The following is a 24,658-nucleotide window of genomic DNA, read 5'->3' as shown; positions in this document are numbered from 1 at the left end:
ATCAATTGATGAAGTTAATTATTTATTCTAATAATAATCAATTGGATAAAAGTATTAATAATCATTCAATTATCAAATAATAATTAAATTTCAGGTCATAAAAACAATACAAATAACACGTGCGCTCACTCCCAACACACGGATGGTTGTTTTGATAATGATCAAAGACTACTATGTATATACGGACAATAATGATTTAAATAACGGACGTCTTCTGCAGTTGCGGAGCAGTCTTGTCCTGACTTTAGTCGAGTAAAGATATCTAAGAAATATTATATTTGTAGAAAGTACGTAATACCTACCAATACGCGCTGACAAATATGTGTTACATGTTTATTGTATAATTTTCACACTATTGGTTTTAAACTCAAACTCAAACATTTATACAATTAGACTTCTTCTAGAAGCACTTTTGAATCGTCTTAGCAGTTTAACAGTTTTAACATTTACCACCAATTCAGAGAGCAGTATCTAAAGAGAAGAAGAAGAATCTACTTAATCATACCTAATCGTAATCTTCTACTTCACTGAAACTTTCATCGCTCGAAGAACTCGCCGTCGGAATTTCATAATGTTATTATAAATGAGTCAGTGTAATTATCTACTTTTGGTTCTAATTGAATATATTTTTCCTCATGTTCTCGCGTCTTTCTCCAAACTTTCTAATTATTTTTTTTAATAATGTGATAACTCTGATTATTAATTAGTAATTTGATTTTTGAAAAAAAAAATGCCGATTTTAGTCAAAATTTATATTTTTCTAACAAGATCCTTATCATCCAAATTTCTACCTTGGTGAGAAAAATTGACATTTCTAATGAAAATGAACAAAAAATTAAATGATTTTATTAAATACTGTAAAATAGTCTATAATTCTTCCATTTAGGTACTGTATCACAAAATTCTTCATAGATTTTTAGATATTCGTAGGTACTACACCAATTACATCACCCTGTATTTATAAACAATTGCAAAATATGACACATACATAGGCCGGGAGATACTGACACAAAATTTCGGGTCATTTGTAACAGAATGGCGGTTCTACAGAGGTCTTATTACGCAATGACTAAAAGAAAAATGATGGTCAGAACGCTGGTACCGGCGGACTTGTCGCGTGGGCGTTAGTCGAACTCGTCGTATAAATAGCGAAAGTCAAACGATTTGTAACACAAAAATTTTAGAATTTACCGATAGCCCATAAAAAAGATGTAGTCCGCCGGTACCAGCGTTCTGACCATCATTTTTCTTTTTGTCATTGCGTACTAAGACCCTTCTAGACCGCCATCCTGTTACAAATGACCCGAAATTTTGTGTCAGTATCTCCCGGCCTAACATGTGCAATGTGTAAATGTGTTGACGTTCCAGCTCTTCTTAGGGCCGATTTTTCAATGCCCAGATAAACAGCTAGATAGACTTTATTCTTCAGTTAACAAAATATTCAATTTTTCAATAGACGAATAGGACTTATCTATCGAATAACTACGTTATTTGAGGAATAAATCTATCTGCTGCTCCAACGGCCAGATAGCGTGCTATTCGACGATTAGACGTTTGAGTTGACAACTGACGCGTCAAATTTGGGATATTTTCGTATGTAATAACATAGAGCGTAGAATTTTTTCAATTAAGCCTCTTTCTATAAAATAATGATCAATTAAAATCATATTGAAATTGATGTTTTTGATAGTACCTACTGATGATCATGCCATTGAAAATTTGCCGGACGCTGCCTTTATGTCGTTTCCATCGTAAAATATATACATTTTAACACAAATTTAATCAAAACTCTTTACTCGAATCAAAACAATAATCAACAATCATAGAACACAAGATAAACTTAAAATGCACTCCTGACGTGAGTTATAATGACGGTTGTTTACATATTGCAAGTTGACTCTATCCCGCTCTAACCTGACTAATTTAATATGTTTGTTTCGCCACTCCCAGAGCAGAGCTGCCAATATGGAAATATTTGGTCAGATAGTTATTCATCAAATAAATCACGATTGAAAAATAGGCGAGCCGTTATGAGTTAGATAAGCAATTGAATAAATCTATTCGAGGGGTAGTTATTAGACTGTTTATCTGGGCATTGAAAAATCGGCCCTTAATATATCAATACAACAGCTAGGTATGAGGCGTAACCCGACTAATGATTTTAGAATTAGTTTTTTTTGTTAGACCGAGATTTACAAAGGTTGTTATTTTTTATACGAACGATCTTATTTTTGCGTTTTATGCTTAGTTAAGGGGGGTTAGGCGGTCAGCGAAAATTCAGCTATTCGGGCCTGAGGTACCTACCTAAGCGGTGAGGGGGTCCGCGTTTAGTATGGAATCAACGTGCTCGAAACTAAAAATCGTAAGCGCCATTCACATTTTTTATCAAAAATTGAATGAAAATATTTAGAAAGTAAATATGTACTAAATACCTATGATATATAAAAGAGCTAGATACGTTACCCGCTCTCTATTTTGGCAAGAAAAAACTCAGGTAAGTGCCCGAGTTTCACTTAGTCACGCACCATTCAGCGTCGTGGCTGGACGTTCTTTTTGTATTTTAATCGGCAGTTGTTATTACGAAGTACATGAGTGAGACATGTATTATGTCTCGTGCATGAGAGTGAAAGAGAGAACAACTGTATTGGTGATAATGCGTTAGTAAGTAGGTATGTATTAATTACGCTGTTTTTTAGTGTAATGATGTTGGCGTATGCCGCGTCTACTAGTATAATAGGTCATTGCTAAATACCTATGTAGGTACCTATTTGTTTTTTATACGAATTATTATCGTAAAATACGGTTGTAATGAGCATTTATAGGTATGATAATTTAGAGGTAGGTAGGTACTAGGTACCTAACTTCAGGATTTTTTTTTATCAAGCAAAATTTTTCCAATCGTGTTTTGGAAACAGTCATCCCATCACACATAGACCGTACGTTTTGAAATACATTCTGAAATTTCAGTGCGAAAAAACTTAAATATTTTCAATTAGGTATCCTAGCTCATAGAAAACAGTCCATTTTGCCGTGTTCACCTATTAAGGGCCCTTATGCACTGTGCAGTTTTTCTTATGAAGTTAAAAATAGTTACAACAACTAGGTAGGTACCTAGGTCTGTGAATAGGTACAGCTATCTAGGTAATAGGTAGGTAGATAGTGTAATACCTGCCTACCTATAATTGTGACTAGAACTTTAAAGCGTTATTAACTTAAACAGACTACATAACAACCACCTATAGCTACCTATGTAGGTATCTACGGTCTACCGTAGGTACCTATCTACGTAGAAGCCGATTCGACTCTGATTTCATTGTGAATGCTTTATATTTGCCCCCTATCTCAAAAGCTACTGAAACTATTTCGATGAAAAATCCAGAGCATACCTACCCTTAACAACTTATCTACTTTAAATAATTTTAATCCGACCTAGGTACAATCCAAAAACTGCGAAATTCTGTCAATATTAGATGACGATTGTTTAATAATTTTATGTGTAGCTAGATAGGTAGGTACACACACAACAAAAAGATTTCGTCCTTTTTCGCATAGTTAGACGGTTAAATTGGGTGCACCGTGCAAGGTAGCCTACCTACGGGTTTATTCTAGGTAGGTACTAGCAGATGCGTCCCGCGGTTTCGACCGTAACTGAATTTTTCCTTTTATTAATCCTAATATTCCTAATATTCATGAAATATTATCAGGTACCTAAGTTAAAGTAGGTAGCCTAAGTTATAAATCCCACCAAAAACATATGTAAAAATTGGAGCTGAGTTCAATCGTTGACTTAATTTGCCAAAACAAGAAAATATGAGATCTAGGTAAATGCGTGCCAAGTTCTGCAGACAGTCCAGAAATTTATTTACAAAGATGTATTAAGTTCTTAGGTTGACTGAAAACACAATTGTTTTATTATTATCCCTTAGAGAACAATGTTTATTCCAAAATATAACTTTTTTATTTTGAATAATATAATTATTTTCACAAAGCAAACAACTAATGACCTATTGAACCCCATAATTTGATGAGGCTAGTTTTTAGAACCTCACAAAATATAAACAGTATGTAATATCTGAACGAAATATGTACAATGTTACTAGGTAGGTAGGTACTGTACCTATCTATTGGTGACAAAATATCAAATAAAAAGGAGTCGCAATCTGGGATCGATAATCGATTTATTTGGTGACAGATCTATTTATGAGCACAGAGCACAGAGCACAGTTTTATTGGTTATCGATCTCTTATTTTACACATACCTATATTACCATTAATTTGATAATTCATACCTGGGAACAATTTTTGTTTATCTGAGAACAGAAATATTTCGTGGAGATAGATCTAGGTACCTATTTATTAGGTGATACCTACAACTTGATGACAAATATACTTAAATATTGGTGATAGAAAATACCTATTAAAGTTCCCATTATTATTTATGTGTAGGTAGGTATTGTGAGAATTCAAAAGCGGTCCTAATTTGAAAATGATTCCATATTTTTTTAAACACTCAAAGAGTAGGTAGGTTCCTACCTAGGTTACAAAAAAATAACAGTTCCACATTGAGATAATATTACTATTAGTGTTGCCCAAATTCAGTCTTGGTCTTGCAGTCTTGGTCTTGTTCTTGCGTTTTTGCAAGACCAAGACCAAGACTGACCGTGCAAGACTTGAGCAAGAACAAGACATAGCCTGCAAGACTCTTGCGTCTTGCAGCTAGGACTTTGATTTTTCGAATTTCTTATCAAATCTTCAGTTATTTATTAATCTGCTTGATCTTTACCATGGCTATGTTAATTCAAGCTCACAATGTTCCAATTGTAATACGTTTTTCTAAGATTTAAAGTAAACTTTAATAAATAGTAATACCTAGACTAATAGGTAATTGCAAGACTTGCAAGACTCTTGCTGCAAGACCAAGACCAAGACCAAGACTGAGAGCGCAAGACCAAGACCAAGACCAAGACCAGGTGTATTGGCGCAAGACCAAGACCAAGACCAAAACCAGGTGTATTGGCGCAAGACCAAGACCAAGACTGGCTAAGTCTCGTCTTGTTCTTGCATTTGGGCAACACTAATTACTATGGAGGAGACACCACGAACAAAATCTGTGCGCCATTTTTTTGCTCTAAGTTTTAAAAATAGGTAACCCGTAACATATTGTTTATTATCTACTTAGTTAGGTATCTGGTACTTATCGATGAAAGTTATTCCTTTGCACTTTTCCGTAATATTATTTGTATTATTTGTGCAATATCGTAACACACACGAAGGCATATTTGATGCGTTTCACTTTAAAACAAATAAAAAATGAGCGTGCAGTTACGCCATATGGCGTATGTTGAGCGGAACTTATGTGATGTAAGCGGTGTCGACTCCATATGTTGATGTACTATCTCAATGCAGTTCCAACAGTTTTGGAAAATCATTAAATATCTTATAATATAAAAATGAATCGCAAAAAGTGTTGGTAAGCGCATAACTCGAAAACGACTGAACCGATTTTGTTAATTCTTTTTTTATAATATTTCTTGAAGTACGAGGATGGTTTTTATGAAAAAAAAACATAAACATGTAGTTACCACGGGCGAAGCCGGGGCGGACCGCTAGTTTATATATATAAATAGGTAGGTACCTACCTACTTAAACACAATAAGTAGGTACTTCCATGAAGCACTATAACTTAAGTTTACAATACATCGTTTTACATTTTTTCCTTTTCTGGGTGGACAATGGCGGGAAAGATTTTTTATTCTTTTTCTATTTATTTATTTCTTGTAAAAAATTAATTAGGTAGGTAGGTACCGTTATTACTTATGACGCGTGCACCAAAGAGAATACTGCGTGCACTTTTAGGTTTTCCAATTTTTTTTTATATTATAAGATAATTGCCAAGTAAGCAAAACTTATAAATTATTAGTCCTTATTATCATGATGAACAAAAACTGTTACTTATGATAAAATTAATATTATTAATTAATAACTATGAACAGTAAAAACTAAAAGATTGTATGGATACTGTATGGATACAAATAAGGACACTAGCGCCATCTATCTTCAAAGAAAGACGTTACTTTTATCAAAATATCCACACTACTTTATTGAAGCCAACGATTTTAATTATGCGAGGAGCTTTTAAAATGTTTAGTTATTTAACTCGACTGATTACATATTTCAAGTTCTTTAAATTATATAAATTTTACATGCTCAGAATTATTATTCTTCAGCATACATATAATCTGTGGCAAGCCGTTTGACATTAGTGACTGAATGTCACGGTGATGACATTGACAATAAACACAAGTCGGCTGAGAAACTGTTGCTGATAAAATATTCGCTTATTTTTTTTAACAAAAAATGCGTTCTAAATGCAACGAAAATAAAAGAAAAATAACTTGACAGTGCTATGAATCCTTTAAATATTGCAGAATGGTCACCAGACCAAGTGGCGGAATGGATGTCGGGTAAATAGTTTTTATAGTGTTGTCGTCTCAATGGTGAGTCATGTAAGTTTTGATAATGTAATAATGTTTTGACGCAGGTTTGGGGCCTATGGTCGCTCAGTATGCGCCAGAGCTGTTAAGCAGAGGTGTAAATGGAACTAAACTGTTGACGCTACGATGTGACGATCTTGAATATCTTGGTATCAGGATCATTGGCCATCAGGAGCTGCTGCTAGAGGCTGTGGAGCATTTGCGAAACTTTGTACGTATAATCTTGCTTTATGTAATACTAGCTTTACCTGATTATGCATTTTGTTCAGTTAAATCCCATTCAAGAAACCTTACTAAGTAGGTTTTAATTACACAACATGTTCATAAACATTTCTTATTATACTCTAATTATATCTATAAATAAAGCAACAGAGCATTAACTTTATGTAATAACAAAAGTTATTCAATATGACCATGCTTGAGTATAATCGAATAATATAATAATTCTATTAATTTTGTGATGTTTATCAAAATAAAATCATTATCTTCACAAAGCATTGCTACACCACTTGTTATCTAGTATTTTCTGCAAAGGTTGGTTTTAATTTAATTACAAATGAAAACATTGCAATGCAGAATATGTAAACAATATACTGTATATAAATCAAGAGTTTATTGGATTTTTTTTAAATGTAATATAGATACAGCAATTCTTAACACTTCTTTCATACAAGCTTGAGTAATATTCTGATATGGAGCTGTGTTATCTTTCAATGTGTTTAAATAAAACTTAATATTTAAACTACTAAATATGTATCTTTATTAAAGGCATATTATACTATGCTGTTGTGTAGTTTTATCCTTGTTTGGGCCACATATGTTATAAATAAATGATATACATTCAAATATCTTTATTGCATTATCATCATGAGTAAACTACACAAATAAACACAAATTCTCGCATCAATAGTTATCTGCCATTACACATACAGATTAGTTGTGCCCCACGCTTTTACCTGCATTGCTCCGCTCCTGTTGGTCTTAGCATGATGATATATTATAGCCTATTTAGCCTTCTTCGATAAATGGGCTATCTAACACTGAAATAATTTTTTAAATTGGACCAGTAGTTGCTGAGATTTGATAAGTATATAATTTATTTGGTTTTAGACAAAGCGGTTGGAAAGTTTGTATTAGTTAGGTAGTTTGTTAATATATGAAAGTAGAACTATCTTTAGTGACGGCGTAGTAAACCTGGTGGATTTTGACCTGTCATTCAATTTCAGTATATTTTCATAATTTCATTTCACTCTATTTAAATATTTCAAGTTATAATATACAATCAAATATGCCTTTGATCTACTTAATATCTATACTATTATATAATTGTAATACTAACACTAGAATTAGATATTACTAATACTATATGGGCTATGTGGCCTGAAATAAATGAATTTTATTTATTTATAAGTTTGATATTATATCCCTATTATATCCCTATCTACCTATAACTGGCAAGAGATGGCGCAGGATAGAGTAAAATGGAGGCTCTTATTGTCGGAGGCCAAGACTCACTTTGGGTCCCTGCGCCACTCCAGTAAGTAAGTAAGTAAGTAAGTATTATATCCCTATCACTTGCGGCTTCGCCCGCGCAGTCAAAGAAAAACCAGCGTAGTTCCCGTTCCCGGGGGATTTCCGGGATAAAATCTATCCTATGTCCCGGGGAAAAAGAAGCCTATGTCCTTTCTCGGGTAGCAAAATATCTCTATACCAAATTTCATTCAAATTGGTTCAGTAGTTAAGGCGTGATTGAGTAACAGACAGACAGAGTTACTTTCGCATTTATAATATTAAGTATGGATGTAGAGTAGCGCTTCTGCCTTTCTTGATACTTTTTACAATATTCTTATATATGTGTGTCCGTACACCCTATTCCAGCACTATGAGATATCCCGCGAGTGCGTCCAGCAGCTGGCCCTGCGCGTGTCGGCGGCGGCCGCGTCGCTGGCCCGCGCGCTGCGGCAGCACGCCGACGCGCGGCTCGAGACGCACTCGCTGGCGGACGTGGCGCGCACCGTGCACGCCGTCAAGCCGCTCGTGTGCTGGCTCGACAGGTGGGAGTGTGCACGTGGCATTATGTCAGCGCTGCGAGATGGTGTGCAAGTGTAGCTCGCTAGATAAATTACTTATCACTGGCATAATATTATGGGCTTCTGAACAGTGCTATTTGACAGTTGTGGATCGTAAAACATAATTTAAGGTTGTGACAGATAAAATAATAACAGCGGCAGTTACAACTGTTTCAAAACATAGCTGAATTTAAATTACTCTTTACGTATGTGAAACTAGGCTTCCGCTTGCGGCTTTGCCCGCGATTTCAAAGAAAAGCCCGCATAGTTCCAGCCTATGTCTTAATCTGGGTCTTCAGCTACCTAAATACCAAATTTCATTGTAATCGGTCCAGTAGTATTTGTGTGGAAGAGTAACAAACATCCGTCATCCATTCATGCTCATTCCTTACAAACTTTCGCATTTAAAATATGAGTAGGATATTAATTCACAAAAAACCAAGTTGCAATTTACCAAGTTTAAAGAACAGGAAATTGTAATAAGACAAAAAAAATAACAAAAGATAATTTTGAAATAATTTTTATTTATTTGTAAAATAAACACATCCACTTTTACCCAGATGGCCGCTATGTTCCGGCGCGCCGTTAGCCGAGCGCAAAGCAGCGCTGCTCAAACTGTCACTAGAAGCAGCTACATGTGCGCAGCGAGACCGGTTCGCGGAGCAGCCGGCACGGGCTGTGGCCGCGGCTGCTGCTGCTGCTGCGGCTACTGCTGATTATATTATACAGGTGAGTTTGGGGTTTTAAGTAAAAAAAAAGCTTGTGTGCTGAGCACATGTGTCAGAAGTAAAACTTATGTGGTAAGATTCAAACATACAAAATTGTCGCTTTACTCCATGACAGTATTGCCACAACGGAATCTTGAAATTTTACTTGAAATAAATAAATTTTCTGGAATTTGCACCACTAAAAATTTTATTATAGTTTTTAAGATAAATTCAATGTTGCTACAAAAATTATTGAAAACTTTTGAAAACTATGTACTTACACAATTTTTTTAGTTTGATTCAATAGGCATGGTATGGTGGCATGAATGATAATATTTTATTCATTTTAAATTGAGTTTTTGTAGCTTAAATAAACCAACTTCACATGTCTAATGCCTACTTATTTAACCCATTGAGCCCCAAGCGGCCCGATCGGTCCCAGACACAATAGACTTTCTATTGTGTCTGTGGTACCGGGGCCAGAGTTATTAAAGAAGCATGTTATATAACACCATCTGTTCCCCAGGACGTGTCCGACCCAATGATCCTGCAGCCCGCGTGGGTGGACACAGTATCCCTGAAGCAGAACGGTCGAGCGCTGGGCTTCCAGGTGGTGCCGTCGTTCTGCGGACACCACCAGCTCGCACACATACGGTTCGGTTCTCCTGCACATGCTTCCGGACACGTGCATGAGGGGGATGAGATTGTGCAGGTGATATTCAAATTCAAATTTATTTATTATTAAACATACATACATACAATAATTACAATTACAATTTATTACAATAGGTATACAATTAATATTCATGTAAAAGTATATAAATAAAAAGGCTACCAAAACAATTATTTATACAAGCCAATGTTTCCCTAGCTAGGTTACTGGGCAACCTGTGTTTAGGAGAAACAGCTTGCCTCTAAAATGAATACACAAAAAGCCTCTTAGCAAGTACTTAATTATTATAAATTAAAATTGGTTACAATAGAGAGTAAGAGAAAATAAATAGATATATAGATTTATTCCTTGGTTTGGTGAACCCGGCTTTTTTTGTGTGCTGTCTCTCGCCAGAAGGGCCTAGATACTACATCTTAATGCGGACGCGTGGGTGAAAACCTGGCTGTGGAAACATTTTATTATACTTGAGTAGGTGCCATATAGATTTAATTGTTTGTTTTGTTGACACGATTGTGGAGATTTTGTCATATTTTTTCAAGATAACTGAATATAAAAGAAAACTTTTTAGTTCAGTTTAGTTTTATAGCATTGAAATGTTTTATCATTATTGACAAAAGCCGCGTCGTGATCGAATTTTTTTTATTCTTTAAATATGTATATAATATATTTTTACTTAAAATAAGTAAGTCATTTGCGTTCATCTTCAAATGTTATCTGTTTAATCAATCATTTACAAATAGAATAAAGAATAGAGATTCTTGTAGAACTCCTTTGAATGGAAATGGAAATTTTCTTCAGAAATTGTACTTGCGAATTGTTTCAATTGGATTATGATTTTGTCCATAATGCCATATAGATAAAATAAAGTCACGCATAAAATTAAGTCACGCAACTGTATTTGTGATCGTGCATTTCAGATACTTTTAGAAATAATATTTTATTATCCACTAAATCAAATGCTTTGCTAAAATTTACATGTAATCGAAAAGTACTTATGATTATCATTGAAATGTCTGATTTTGATATTATTTTTGCGTTGATTTAATATAATAGTGCAGTAATTATTCTTAACTAGACACTCCAAAGAAAATCAGACCGATGAGGCAACTTAATAACTTTTAAGACTCTGCAATTCAGTGGGCTTTTCGCTTACAGTTTATAGTATTACTAGCTTTTCGCCCCGGCTTCGCCCGTGGTACCCTACATGTTTACGTTTTTTTTCATAAAAACTATCCTATCTCTCAAGTTGGATCGAAGTGCACATGGTGTGCGAATTTTATTATAATCGGTTAAGTGGTTTAGGGGTCCATTGAGGACAAACATTGTGACACGAGATTTATATATATTAAGATAAATGACTGAACTATTACTCCATTACATCACAACATAGTATAAAATAAAGTCGCTTTCTCTGCCCCAATGTCCCTATGTTCCTTTGTATGCTTAAATCTTTGAAACTACGCATCGGATTTTGATGCGGTTTTTTTAATAGATAGAATGATTCAAGAGGAAGATTTTTGTATATAATTTATTAGGTTTTAGATAAAGCGGGCGAAGTCGTGGGCGGTAAGCTAGTTTCTAATATAAACAACACCCCACAGGTGGGCAACACCTGCGTGATAGGTTGGAGCGGTGACGCAGTGGAGCGTGTGTGCGCGTCCGCCGGCGCTGAGCTGGTGCTGCGGTTGCGGCGACGCGGGGCCAGGGCTTTGCCCACACCGCCGCTGCACGCACGTGCGCCCAGGCGGGCGGCCAGGTTGCGACTGCCGCCGTTACATGCGCATCGGCTGCACAGGTACACACACACTCCAACTCAAACATATTATTTTATTAAGCTATTGGGCGTTTTTCCATTACAGAAAGGAAGCAAAAATGTATGAAAATGTATGGCTCGCTTTTTCACTTACCGGCGCCGGCGCCGGCACGGCATTGAGTCCTGCCGGCGCCGTCGCCGTCGCCGGGGTAGCAAGCTTCCCACTTGTGCCGGCCGGCAAAATTGCATGTGTATTGCATATTTATTTGAATTGTAGCCGTGTGAGTGTGTAACTGCGCGGGGCGGGTAGGAGGGAGTGGGGCGGAGGGACCGGGCGTAAACCGGCATCGACACCGGCGCAATGGAAAAACGAAGTCCCGGTGCCGGTACCGGTCCCCGACAATGTCGTTGCCGTGCCGGAGCCGGGCCGGGTAATGGAAAACGCCCATTGCATAGCTTCTATCGCGGGCCTTGAGCGCGGGGACCGAATCGAGAAATTCCGTAACGAAAAACCTCACGCTCCCCACTCCGACGGGCGGAGGTGTGGCTTGAAGGCATAACGTGCAATAGCGCAACCGCCCCAGTCCCCTAGTGACACACGTATTTTTTTTTCAGATACGAGCTAGAATTCCCAATTTCCGAAGCCCCACCGGTAGCAGCAGCACGTGAGCCGGAGCCCGAGTCGGATGATAGTGAGCCTCTATCACCTCCCGCTTCGCCCACACAACTGCATCTTGATAGAGCACGGTGAGATAACTGTGAAATTTATTATGTAGTTGGTATTTTTTTTAACATTAAAATGTAGGTAGATAAAAAAAAGTTAATTTTATACTGTGTAATGTGTTATTTAGTTGCGTGAAGCGCTGTTTTTAAGCATAATTGCATAAAATTTACGAATTTTTGTACTATTACGTCATTTTACCTATTTCTACACTAATATTATAAGGAGGAAAACTTTATTTGTTTGATTTCGATTGTAATGAATAGACTCATAAACTACTGGACCGATTTCAAAAATCCTTTCACCATTCGAAAGCTACATTATCCACGAGTAATATAGGCTATATATTATCACGCTAAGACCAATAGGAGCGGAACCACGCGGGTGAAACCGCGCGGCACAGCTAGTGTCTTATATAGTGCACGTGAAATTATAACTACTTTATCATTTCTAGAGATATTTTGTTGATTCTTTAATGTATTTTTAATCCTATCGCATTTGCAAATGGTTTATATTAATTGAGTATATTGTCGTAAAATCGTAACAAAAACTTTCTTTCGCATTGATAAAGTAAGTATTTATTAGGGATTTTTATAGTACATAATATCTCTCTTAACATAACTTGAAAAAGTCTTTTAAATAAATATTTCAGCATGTACCCGCCAAAGCCGCAGACCGTAGTACAACGTCGGCACACGATCAGCTGCGGCAGTCCTGTGTCCAAACGACCGCATTTGAGTATAGAGCAGGTAATTAGTTAAACTAGTTTTAAAGTACATAAATTCAATTAATCTGACTTTTCGTTAGTTATTGAGATCATAAATCCATATAATCGAATGTATTACCTATACACAATTTAATTTTATCCATGGTAAAAACGTAGATTTTGAAGTGATCGTTCGTTGAGTTTCGTTCGTTGAGTAGATCTTTAGTCGCGTTGAGAGTAAAATTTCAAGATAACGTCATGGAAATACTGCCACGTTATGGAGAAGGCGACGATTATGGTATCTATGAATCTTGCCAAAGAAGTCTCACTTCTGACACGTGTGATCGATATAGACGCTCTTTTTTAGAATGTTAATGTAATGGAACTATAAAAATATTTAAATCTGTATTAATATAGTATCACTATAGTCATTAGGTATTTAAATATTTTTTTTAAACTTTTTCTTTTAGTTCTGGCAAGAGCTACAACAGCAGAGATGGGAACATGGCACACATGATCCTGACGATTCTACGCTATACAGGCGTGATAAGGTATTGGTTTTATGTATTTTGTTTGTTAATCGTTTAACTATTATTTATTTATCATAATTCATAATTCGTTATTGACGATAAACATGGTATAAAGATGTTACATTTGTTTTAGTTACAGTAAGTACAGCATGTTTAGCCGTTATTCAAATAAAGCATGAAAATTTTTACTTATTACAAATAATATTTGTCAATTTATTAATTGTTTATTAAATATTTATCGTGACTTTTTATCGTTTAACATTTTTGTTTTACGATATTAATACGGTTTATTTAAGTGAAACTCTTTTAAGCGCGTTGAGACTTTGAGAGTAAAATTTGAATGTCGCGTCATGGCAACACTTCCACCCCAATGTCGTAAGGCGACGATCTTGATATCTTTGAATCTTGCAAAAGAAGTTTCTCTTCGTAGAAGTGTGCTTGGCACACACGCTCTTTTTTCATTTCACAGATCATAATATAATTACCAAATTGCGTAAAAATCTGTTAAAAATAATTAAATTTCTAACCTAAGACATACACGTTTTATTACATTTTCAATTCAGAGTAGTTCATCAAAATCTCCATAACATGTCTATTTATAACAACCCTACTACATAATTTATGACCATTTGCAGGCGGTATCGTGCAGCACGGGGCTGCAGCTGTCCCCCCGCCCCCGCACGTGCCTGGGCGTCCCCCGCCTGCCCTCCCCCTCCCCCTGCCCCTCGCCCTCGCCCCGCGGCAAGCTCGACAAGAGCCACTCCACCCCCGCGTACGACCTCGACCCCTCCCCCCTAGAGACCACCCCCCTCGCACCCCTCGTGGACAACCCCATACCGGAGTCACCCACCACCCCCACTGTGAGACACAAGGGTGAACAAGATGCTAATAATAGTGATAGAGACGTTGAAACTAATGAAAATGGTGAAGATGATGAAAATACGAAAATAGCAGCTCAAGAGGCTGAACTTGAAGCAACTAAAGATGAACAAGATGAACAAGATGCTCCCCAAGACTTATCGCAAGAAGTATCTCAAGATGTGTCTCAAGAAATATCGCAAGATGATGATATAAAGCATATAGATGATGATGCGAAGTCCTTGGATGATACGCCGATACCAGTGTTGGAGACGTTGAATACGGTGCTGACGGACAGGTTAGGACAAGAGGAGAGGGTTAAGTAAGTATTATTCATTTTAAAATATTAGTAAAAATATTTCTTTTATACGACTTTTGCTCTTTTGGTAAAATATAGCAATTAATTGTCTGTATGTTAACATAATCTGTATGCATACCATTTTTTTTTATCAGTACAGCATATTTATAATACTGCATGCGTTATTTTAATGACGCTTGTTTCGCTATATAATTTCGGCTCTATCGTTTATGATACATGTGTTGTCATTTAAAATAACAAGGTAAATGTTTTAAAACGCTCCCCATATTTTTCCAGATTCCCAAAACCGCGCATCACAGAGCGCTGGAAAGTATCCGACGTACCTCCGGAACCTCCCCCACGCCCCCCCACCACTCGCCTCCCTCCCCCTCCCCCACGAGACCACTACCCTCCATACATCCCTCCACGCGAACCAACCCTACCACCCCGAGAGAAAAACACAAAACCAAAAGAGTCAATGTCCCCCCGGGATTTGAAAACTTCCCCGCACAGGGATATATTCGAACGGGACTCGAAAGTTCGAGATTCGAAGATTCGAGATTCGAAAGTTCGAGATATGAATATCCGCGACTTGAGTCGGTCGCCGAGCAGGGAGTGTAGAGAGACGTGGGAGCCCTTGGGGGATGGGCCGGTTTCTCCCCTAAGGGAGTGTCCAGCCCCGCACTACCCCGTGCTGAGGATGATCCCGCGACCCGCGGAGTGCAGGGATGCCAGTCCATTGAAACCACTGCGCCCGGGGGATGCTGCGCAGGTCTGTGCCGTTTTTTTTTCACTAATGCGCTAATTTATGAATGCGAAGTTTTGTCTGTGTTAATGTTTGGTATGTTTCAATACTTGGGTTTGATATATAATTGGATTTGTTGGTGATAAAATTGATAGTAGAAGTTAAAAATCCGATTCCGTATGCCAGTTAATCCATTGCAACTGTTTGTATTCAAGTATCTTCTACAAAACCATAGAAAGTATATATTTTGTATTATTAACAAAATTGTCGCTCGTGGTGACCGTAACCAGTGGATAGATTTAGGAAAGTGTTTCTACGGTTATTATTACAGTATATTTTATAATATTTTCATGCACTACCTTTATTATAATTACTTACTAATTAGGTCGCCCGACATGTTTTAATATTATGGGTATTTTTTACAATATTTATCAGTAAAAACTGCTCTGCCAACCAACTGGACCTAATTTTAAGTTTTTACATAATATAGTCGTGTTATTTATCTTTTGATTTCGAATTACAGATATCAGTACCACTGCGTCACATAACGAAACACGACATCAAACTAATATCCAACGAGCGCAGAGAGATGCCCCCAATCAATGGAGAACCGGACCCCGTACCAAGCAACCGACGTGACGACACGACATCACGACGGGACGACACTCTGGGTAGAAGGGACGATACGAGAGAGAGGCGGGAGGATAACATGGTGGGGAGGCGGGATGGGGACATAGTGATGGGCTCAGCTAGTGACGCGTCGTTGGATATGCACTCGCCCAAAACAGCACTATCGCCCTCCGCTAGTGTTGTGCGAGGGATCTTCCCGTCGTCTAAGTCGAGGAGTTTGAAGAAAAAGAACTCGATTTTGGCGAGTGAGTATAGATTTTTGTTTTGAGTTGATTAAAGTTAAGGTTTGTAAAATAGTTGCCACAATATTTTTTTAGATTAAGAAATTAATTTCATTGAATTTATGTTCTGTAATTGACACTCAATCACTGGTTTCAAGGATAACTATGTTTACACTTACACCCTGTATAACTCTTATCAATTTGTTTGAAATGACAGCTGTGACGTCACATTATAATACTGAATCGATCGTATTTTTTGATTTCATAGAGCATTGTAATGTATGACGTCACAATATGGCACGGAGACGATACTAATTTCGCACGTTGCAATGTAAAGTGTTTGTGTTGTGTCACAGTGATGTCACATTACTATGCTGAGTTTATCTATACTAATATTATAAAGCTGAAGAGTTTATTTGTTTGAACGCGCTAAACTCGGGAACTACTGGTTCGATTTGAAAAATTCTTACGGTGTTAGTTAAATGGGCTATCCATTTATCGAGGAAGGTTATAGGCTATATATCATCACCATAAGGGTTCATACGCACTATGCGGGGAGCCACATTGCGGCTAGCCGTCCGGCTGACCGCAGGATGCGGTTGAAGAACCGTTGCGATTTGCGGTCATGTCGATCCATTTCAAAGATGGACGTGGAAGAAGTTGCAGCTATTTACTACATTTACACACGTTATGTAAAGAAGAAAAGCAAAGAAAGAAGTACTGGGCGCATCCTTATTTGCAAACACGAAATGAGAGCAAGCATTTTGCAACCACGTGCATACACTCACTCAATTGTGGGCAGCCGCAGACTGAACCGCACAGTGCGTATAGCATCCGTCCGGCTGGCTGTCACTCGGGCCGCATAGAAATGAATATTACGTACATAATTGTGCTTGCGGTCAGCCGGACGGTTAACCGCAATGCGGCTACCCGCATAGTGCGTATGAACCCTAAGACCAACAGGAGTGGAGCAATGCGGGTAGAACCGAAGGGCACAGCTAGTTCCATTCTAATGTATCATAGGATAATGTGTCGTGTTACAGAGCGTCGGTCAGTGAGCGCACGCGGGCTGTGCGCGCGCGGCGCGGGCGGCTGGGTGTGGCAGCGCGTGCGGGCCCGACACCAGCAGCAGCCGCGCTGGGCGCACCGCTACCTGCTGCTCACGCACAACCTGCTCTACGCCTACCGCTCGCCCGACGTGAGTGCACACACCGCACTGCACTATACTACACTACATTACAATACACTTTACTACACTACGTTATAATACACTTTACTACATTACGTTATAATACACTTTACTACAATACGTTACAATACATTTTACTACAATACGTTACAATACACTTTACTACACTACATTACAATACACTTTACTACACTACGTTATAATACACTTTACTACATTACGTTATAATACACTTTACTACAATACGTTACAATACATTTTACTACAATACGTTACAATACACTTTACTACAATACGTAACAATACATTTTACTACAATACGTTATAATACACTTTACTACAATACGTTACAATACATTTTACTACAATACGTTACAATACACTTTACTACAATACGTTACAATACATTTTACTACAATACGTTACAATACACTTTACTACACTACATTACAATACACTTTACTACACTACGTTATAATACACTTTACTACACTACATTACAATACACTTTACTACACTACGTTATAATACACTTTACTACATTACGTTATAATACACTTTACTACAATACGTTACAATACATTTTACTACAATACGTTACAATACACTTTACTACAATACGTAACAATACATTTTACTACAATACGTTATAATACACTTTACTACAATACGTTACAATACATTTTACTACAATACGTTACAATACACTTTACTACACTACGTTACAATACACTTTATTACACTACGTTGCAATACACTTTACTACAATACGTTATAATACACTTTACTACACTACGTTACGCTACACTACGATAGGTCATGTCATAAATCAATACACGCTTCGTGATTTACATTACTTGGACTGAAACGCGTGAAGTAGCATCACGAACGACGTGTCACGTAACATTACATATGACTTCACACGTGACATAACACCTGTGACTTGACATCACGCACGTGATCACACCTGTCAACACACATTAGATCAAATGTAAAACCACAAAATATATTGTCACACATGAACTCGCACCTGTGATATAACATCACCAACAACATTACTCATTATATCATAATATAGATTATTTTAACTAATAATGTAACAAATTCCGCAGAGCTCCCGCGCGGACTGCATGATATACCTCGAGGGTTGCACAGTGTGTGCGGCCGGGGAAGTGAAGTCCCGAGCACACGCGTTCAAAGTGTACCACACGGGCACCGCTGTGTACTTTGCGGCGGCTTCAAGGGATGCCATGTTGGCGTGGATACAGCTCGTGCATAGGGCTACGTTGCTGCCGTCCAGCTTGCCGCAGAATGTGAGTTGGATTGGTCTTTCGAGCCAGATACATAGTGTCCTTTGAAAAAATAAACTTGGAGTAAAGTTAAGTTTACTATTATTTCTGTGTTGATTTCCATATATATCAAAACTAGCTTTCCGCCTGTACCTCGCACGCGTTTTAAAGATAAGCCCGCATAGTTCCCGTTACCGTGGGATTTCCGGGTAAAACCTAGCCATGTTGCTCAGTGAAGATGCAGCTTTCCAATGGTGAAGAATTTTTGAAATCGGTCCAGTAGTTTATGCGTGAAAACCATACATGCATACATAATTACAAACTTTTCCTCTTTATAATATTAGTATGTATATCAAAATCATTTAAATTCAGTCACAAGAATTAAATACATAGTTTGTATTGCAATATGTATTTCGTCGCTGCTTCTTGACTCTTTCTGTTTAAATATGAGTACTTTACGTGTTGTCCTTCGAGCAAGACGGGATAAATTTAACATAAACGTTTTTAGTTCGAGTTCAGTGCATCGAAACACTATACTTTTTTCTATACAAAACAGAGTTTTTTCATTTATTTAATTTAAATTATGATTTGCATTGCAGACGGACTTCAAACAGTTCTCAGAAACAGATTACTCAGATACAGAATCCGATACAGAAAGTTCGGAAAGAAGGGAGAAAGACAGGGAAAAGGAGAAAGAGAAAGAGAAGGACAAGTCCAAGTTTGGCTCTTTGAAGAAACTAACTCAACGAAGTGGTCGGAGTGAAAGTCAGGAGAACGTCAGTCAACCAGCGTCGAGTTTAGATAGAAAATATTTACGATTCTTTTCAAGGGCTAAAGCAAAAGACGACACTAAAAATACTAAGGTAAGATTGAAAGCAAGCAATTAAACATTTTAAATATTACTGATTATTTTGAGAAACCATCATTCTGGATTCATCTTTCATACCATTGAATTAGAGCTTTTATATCAGTTTAATATAGATTGTTATAGGCTTGCATAATTATTATTATTCAATAAAAACTGCTTCAACGGCGTTGTATAAACCGTTCATTAAAATTTACACATTTTATTCTTGATAGTAATATTGAAAGTTAATTGTATTATTGTAAAACTCTGCTTTATACACGCATAGGCAGAGTTTAACTTCGGACAGCTTTTGAACGTATTATAGTTTATGTGTGTGAAGTCCCATGTCCCCAAGGGGTAAGGGGCAGATGCATTATACGTACATCTGTTTCACTGATCGATTTTCTTTAGGGACAAGTAGGTGATCAGCCTTTTGTGTCCTACCAGACCGAGTTATTTTTTTTTCTTCGTCTCCACCGGGAATAGAACCCAGGACCCCTCAGTGCTACGCTCACGGGTCAACCACTGTACCAAGGAGGCGGCATTATAGTTTATGGATAACTGTATATTATTTGCGTGTCAATGGCTAAACCACAGAATACATAATAGTAGCTAAACGCTACAGAACGGACACTCTCCGCCTCCCGCCAAAATTAAACACTTACCTCACCCCGCACGATCAGCCATGTTATGGTACCCATTTCCCCGCAAGGACGATACCAACGACGTCTTTAGACGAAACGCAACGAAGATTGACAACATTAATCAAATTGACTTAAAGCAATTTTATTATTTTGGATTTGTGATTATCGTTTTTCGTAGAAAATGGTTAGATATTGTGCTGTTTACGGATGTATTTCATCATAAAAACGCGAATTTTTTTTTACGCTAGTCACAAATGTGCCAACCATAAAGAGTTTACACACACATTTGCAGTCTCTACAGTGTGACTGTCAAAACTATAATTTTGTATGGAGTGTCCGGGGTGTGGCTAAACTATAACACTTCATATCACTATTGTACACTTTCAGAGCAAGCAAGCCACCCCCACCCCCACAGAGCAGTACCGCAGCTACCGTCGCGCGCCCCCCTCCCCCTCGCCCCCTTCACCGTCCCCTCCCTCCCCCCCTCCCCCTCGAACCAAGCCATCCCCGATCAACTACATACACGCATCGAACCCGAATCTCCTCGACTTTGAGAAGAGCGACTTTGTGGCGAGACCGACGATACAGCCAAGGCCGAAACATAAGCCGGAGAAGTTGGTCGGATTTGTGACGCTAGAGGAGTTCATGCTGAAGAAGCAGGAGGAGGAGCGGCGGCAGGTATGTGGAAATTAATTATATAATGAAAACTATTTTTTGGTTATAGACAACTAGGTTTTCGTCCACGGCTTCGCTCGCGCAGTCAAAGAAAAACCCGCATAGTTCCCGTTCCCGTGGGATTTCCGGGATTGCGTCATTTTCCCGGGATAAAAAGTAGCCTATGTCCTTTCTCGGGTATCAAAATATCTCCATACCAAATTTCATGAAAATTGGTTCAGTAGTTTAGGTGTGGATTTTATTAAAAAAAAATTGTATGGGTGTTTGTTAAAAAAAAAGAGCGTGTGTGCCGAGCACTCGTTTCAAAAGTGAAACTTTGTCAAGATACCAAAATCGGCGCTAAGTATACGCGTAAGTAAGTAGGCGTGACGGTATTGCCACGACCATTTCAATTTTGAAATTTTATTCTCAACACGCCTAAGAAAGTTTCACTACACAAATAAAAAAAATATAGTAAAATAATAAATTGATTAAATTACTTATAAATAATATTTCATTAATAAGACTTATTTTAGAAATTATGCTTTTGAATCGTCTTAACATTTTTTTTATTTACCGCGTATTTGGAAACATTTTATACTTAAGATCATGTCTATTTACATTTTTATGTTATTTTCTCTATTCATTATTTTTATTAAAAAGAAAAATACACGTTCAATATCCTACTAAACTAAAATTTATATTACAGGTATATTCAGAACGAGTATTACTTGGTGTAACCGAACGTCGCGAACTTCAACGGCGTCTCGACCGCATAGTGCCAGATGTGATATACGGCGAACTGGACCCACAGCATGGCCATTCGCATGCACAGCATGGTCAGCATGGACATGGTCAGCATGGACATGGACAGCATGGACATGGACAGCATGGACATGGACAGCATGGGCATGGACGCCCGCATAGTCCACACCAACCGCACTCGAGGCCTGCTGGCGATGGGTATGTGTTTTGTTTTATTATAACTGCTATAATAATTCTATAATAGAAAGTACAGCGTACAGTAAATTACAATAAAAATAAGTATTAATGGTGGAAATAATAAGCTAGTTGATAAGAGTTGGCAAAATGGGGTTCTAAACCAAAGTCATGAATTAAGTTGACAATTTTATTTCGAGTAGTCTACACATTATAAGTTTCTGATGTTGGTTCATCCAAAAATAACTGAATAGATTTTGACCATTACCTGTTTTTGGCCATGGTTTTGTCCGCAGATAAACGTGGTCACGTGGCACGTTATATTTACATAATAATATACACACTCTCCTGATAGACAGCAATGGTAACAATAAATAATTATTTTTTATAGATATGAAAAAATCGTATTTCCCGATGAGCGAACGGACAATAACCGACAAGAATCCTTTAGAAAAAAGGAAAAGGTGAGCCTGTTTATTATATTTGACCGATTTAAAATAAAATTAATTTTATTCGAGTTTTTTTGCTAATTGTTTTATAAAAGTGATGTTTAATTATTTATTTTTATTTATATGTTTTATTTCCAGGTACATTTAACTGCATCGACAAATTCTGGACAAACACAATCTACGACTGAAAGGTAAGAATTATTTTTGTTGTTATTAAGTTCAAGATTGTTTTGTACATTTAAAATATTAATGTTTTTTTTTTACTTTTTAGTACGGGTGGAGCGAGTGTGTCTCGTCTAAGGCTTATGTTTGGAGGAAGACAGGTATGTTAATAAATATTTTTTAATGTAATATAATAAAAATATTCTATTGAATGTTTTAATGAATAGCGATGAAAAATTAAATTATTTGACATTTAAAAGTTTATTCCGTTTATGGAGTTAGTGTCATTATTTTTGACACTAATTTTCACTTCAACTGACACCTGCAAAAGTGTTACTTATTTTTGTTTCGTTATATTGGATATTCGCAATAATATAATTACACTATTGTATAATATGAATATTCTCATCAGCAGTAGCAATATAACTTTTTTACGTGCCTAAGTGTCACTCCAATTTTCTTTACTTAATTTTTTTTGAATATTTATACTACTTTAATGCTATAAAACTAAACATAAGAATAAATATATATATGTATACATTAATCTTTTCCACTTTATCATTGTTATAATTAATGTAAAACTACTGTCACATTAATTGTCTTATTATTGGTATTCCTTTTTATTGGCGTATTGTTTTGTTAAAGTTAAATAAAAATATTCTAATACAAATAGCTGTAAGGAATCTATGTATGTAAATAATAAATAAATAAATGATGTATGTATGTATATGCAGCAGGCTGGTGAAGAGCCCCGTACAGGCCAGTACCCGCACCTGCAGTGCCCGCCCACCTTCCAACCAGAAAGTTATTCTTTAGCACGCCTCGCGCCGAGGCAACCCTGAGGCATACACCGTGAGTTTTTTGGACTACTTTATATCGTGAACTAGCTATGCCCCGCGGTTTTACCCGTATTACTTCGCTCCTATTGGTCATAGCGTGATGATATATAGCCTATATGTTGATCCGACCTGTTCGTAATATTCACGCAAAATTTAAAGTAAATTCATGCAGTACTTTTTGAGTTTAGCCCGGATATACAAAAACACAAAACTTTAATTTTTGGCTTCGATATCGATTGTAGTTCACGCCCCAGGTATTATTTTACAAAAATATTCGAACTAAATGGCACGACATATTCTGAACAGGTTTAACCATATTACGAACAGGCCTTAATTATCTTTAAGCGTAACATTTTTACAAAAATAGATTATACTATAAAAAAAAAATATTTTTTTCTGTTTTCAGACACTTCGGTGCTAGGAAGAAGAAGTGCACGGAGAAGGAAAATTAAGGACAAACAAAAAATATTAATAATAATGATCGATATTAACGAATTTACTCATTAACATTAACAGCTAAACATATATCGTTGACTATTTGTAAATGTTTTCATAAGACGAGATTAAATGGAAGTTTAATTGATGTACAAAATAATTCAATTTTATATAATGGTTAACATTTTAATCCTGTATTCTGTAACTGTTTTATGACCTTAATTTGATACACATGTAACTTATTATTTGTATTTTAATTACTATAATGTAGATAATTATTTAATGTCTTCTTCGAAAATAAATAAAAAAATGTACCTACTAACAATACAAGAATTTTAGGACATTTTTTATGACTTACCAGTTGGCTTGGTTGGTAGTGGTCAAGTCAAAGGTCGTGGGTTCGATTCCCACCCGGGGCAAATATTTGTGTGATGAATATAGATGTTTGCTCTGTGTCTGGGTGTTAATTATCTATATAAGTATTTATTTAAAATGATATATGTATGTTTATCAGCCATCTGGTTTCCATAACACAAGCGAAAGCTTAGTATGGGGTCAGATCGTGCCGTGTGTGAAAATTGTCCTGAAATATTTATTTATTATAGTTCGATTTATATTAGAGCTTATTCTACAGGCTGTTCTTAATTCAATAATGTTTTTTTGTAAATTGATTATTATAACGTGTATCAAATTACAAGTCATACACTATGTAAGTATATAAAACTTAGAAACTTTCACCATCTCCTAGAGCTTGGTATCTGAACTATATCATCGAACTATTACTATAAAACTAATGTGGTAAAACT

General features: G+C 36.8%; 1 protein-coding gene across 1 annotated transcript; it reads left to right on the top strand.

The window, feature by feature from the left end:
* Positions 1–6,311: 6,311 nt before the first annotated feature.
* On the top strand, positions 6,312–23,959 carry LOC123692596. Its single transcript, XM_045637358.1, has 22 exons — positions 6,312–6,464; positions 6,542–6,705; positions 8,373–8,548; positions 9,124–9,292; positions 9,797–9,982; positions 11,545–11,738; positions 12,312–12,443; positions 13,070–13,166; positions 13,594–13,674; positions 14,289–14,833; positions 15,107–15,581; positions 16,078–16,429; positions 17,449–17,603; positions 18,707–18,907; positions 19,483–19,746; positions 20,762–21,052; positions 21,738–21,991; positions 22,359–22,431; positions 22,555–22,607; positions 22,688–22,739; positions 23,313–23,430; positions 23,824–23,959. Exons 1-21 carry the CDS (start codon positions 6,407–6,409, stop codon positions 23,418–23,420), a joined length of 4,080 nt encoding a protein of 1,359 aa, XP_045493314.1. The 5' UTR covers positions 6,312–6,406; the 3' UTR covers positions 23,421–23,430; positions 23,824–23,959.
* Positions 23,960–24,658: the final 699 nt, after the last annotated feature.

Source organism: Colias croceus, chromosome 6 (genome assembly GCF_905220415.1).
Source record: "Colias croceus chromosome 6, ilColCroc2.1".
Taxonomy (NCBI): domain Eukaryota; kingdom Metazoa; phylum Arthropoda; class Insecta; order Lepidoptera; family Pieridae; genus Colias; species Colias croceus.
The sequence above is the reverse complement of the archived record's forward strand: the minus strand, read 5'-3'. Positions and strand labels throughout refer to the sequence as shown.

Excerpts from the sequence above, each read along its gene's own strand:
- LOC123692596 (XM_045637358.1), top strand. The coding sequence starts at position 6,407 with ATGAATCCTTTAAATATTGCAGAATGGTCACCAGACCAAGTGGCGGAA. Across the intron at positions 13,675-14,288 it reads CGCTATACAGGCGTGATAAG|GCGGTATCGTGCAGCACGGG; the intron begins GTATTGGTTTTA and ends GACCATTTGCAG. Across the intron at positions 21,053-21,737 it reads AGGAGGAGGAGCGGCGGCAG|GTATATTCAGAACGAGTATT; the intron begins GTATGTGGAAAT and ends TTTATATTACAG.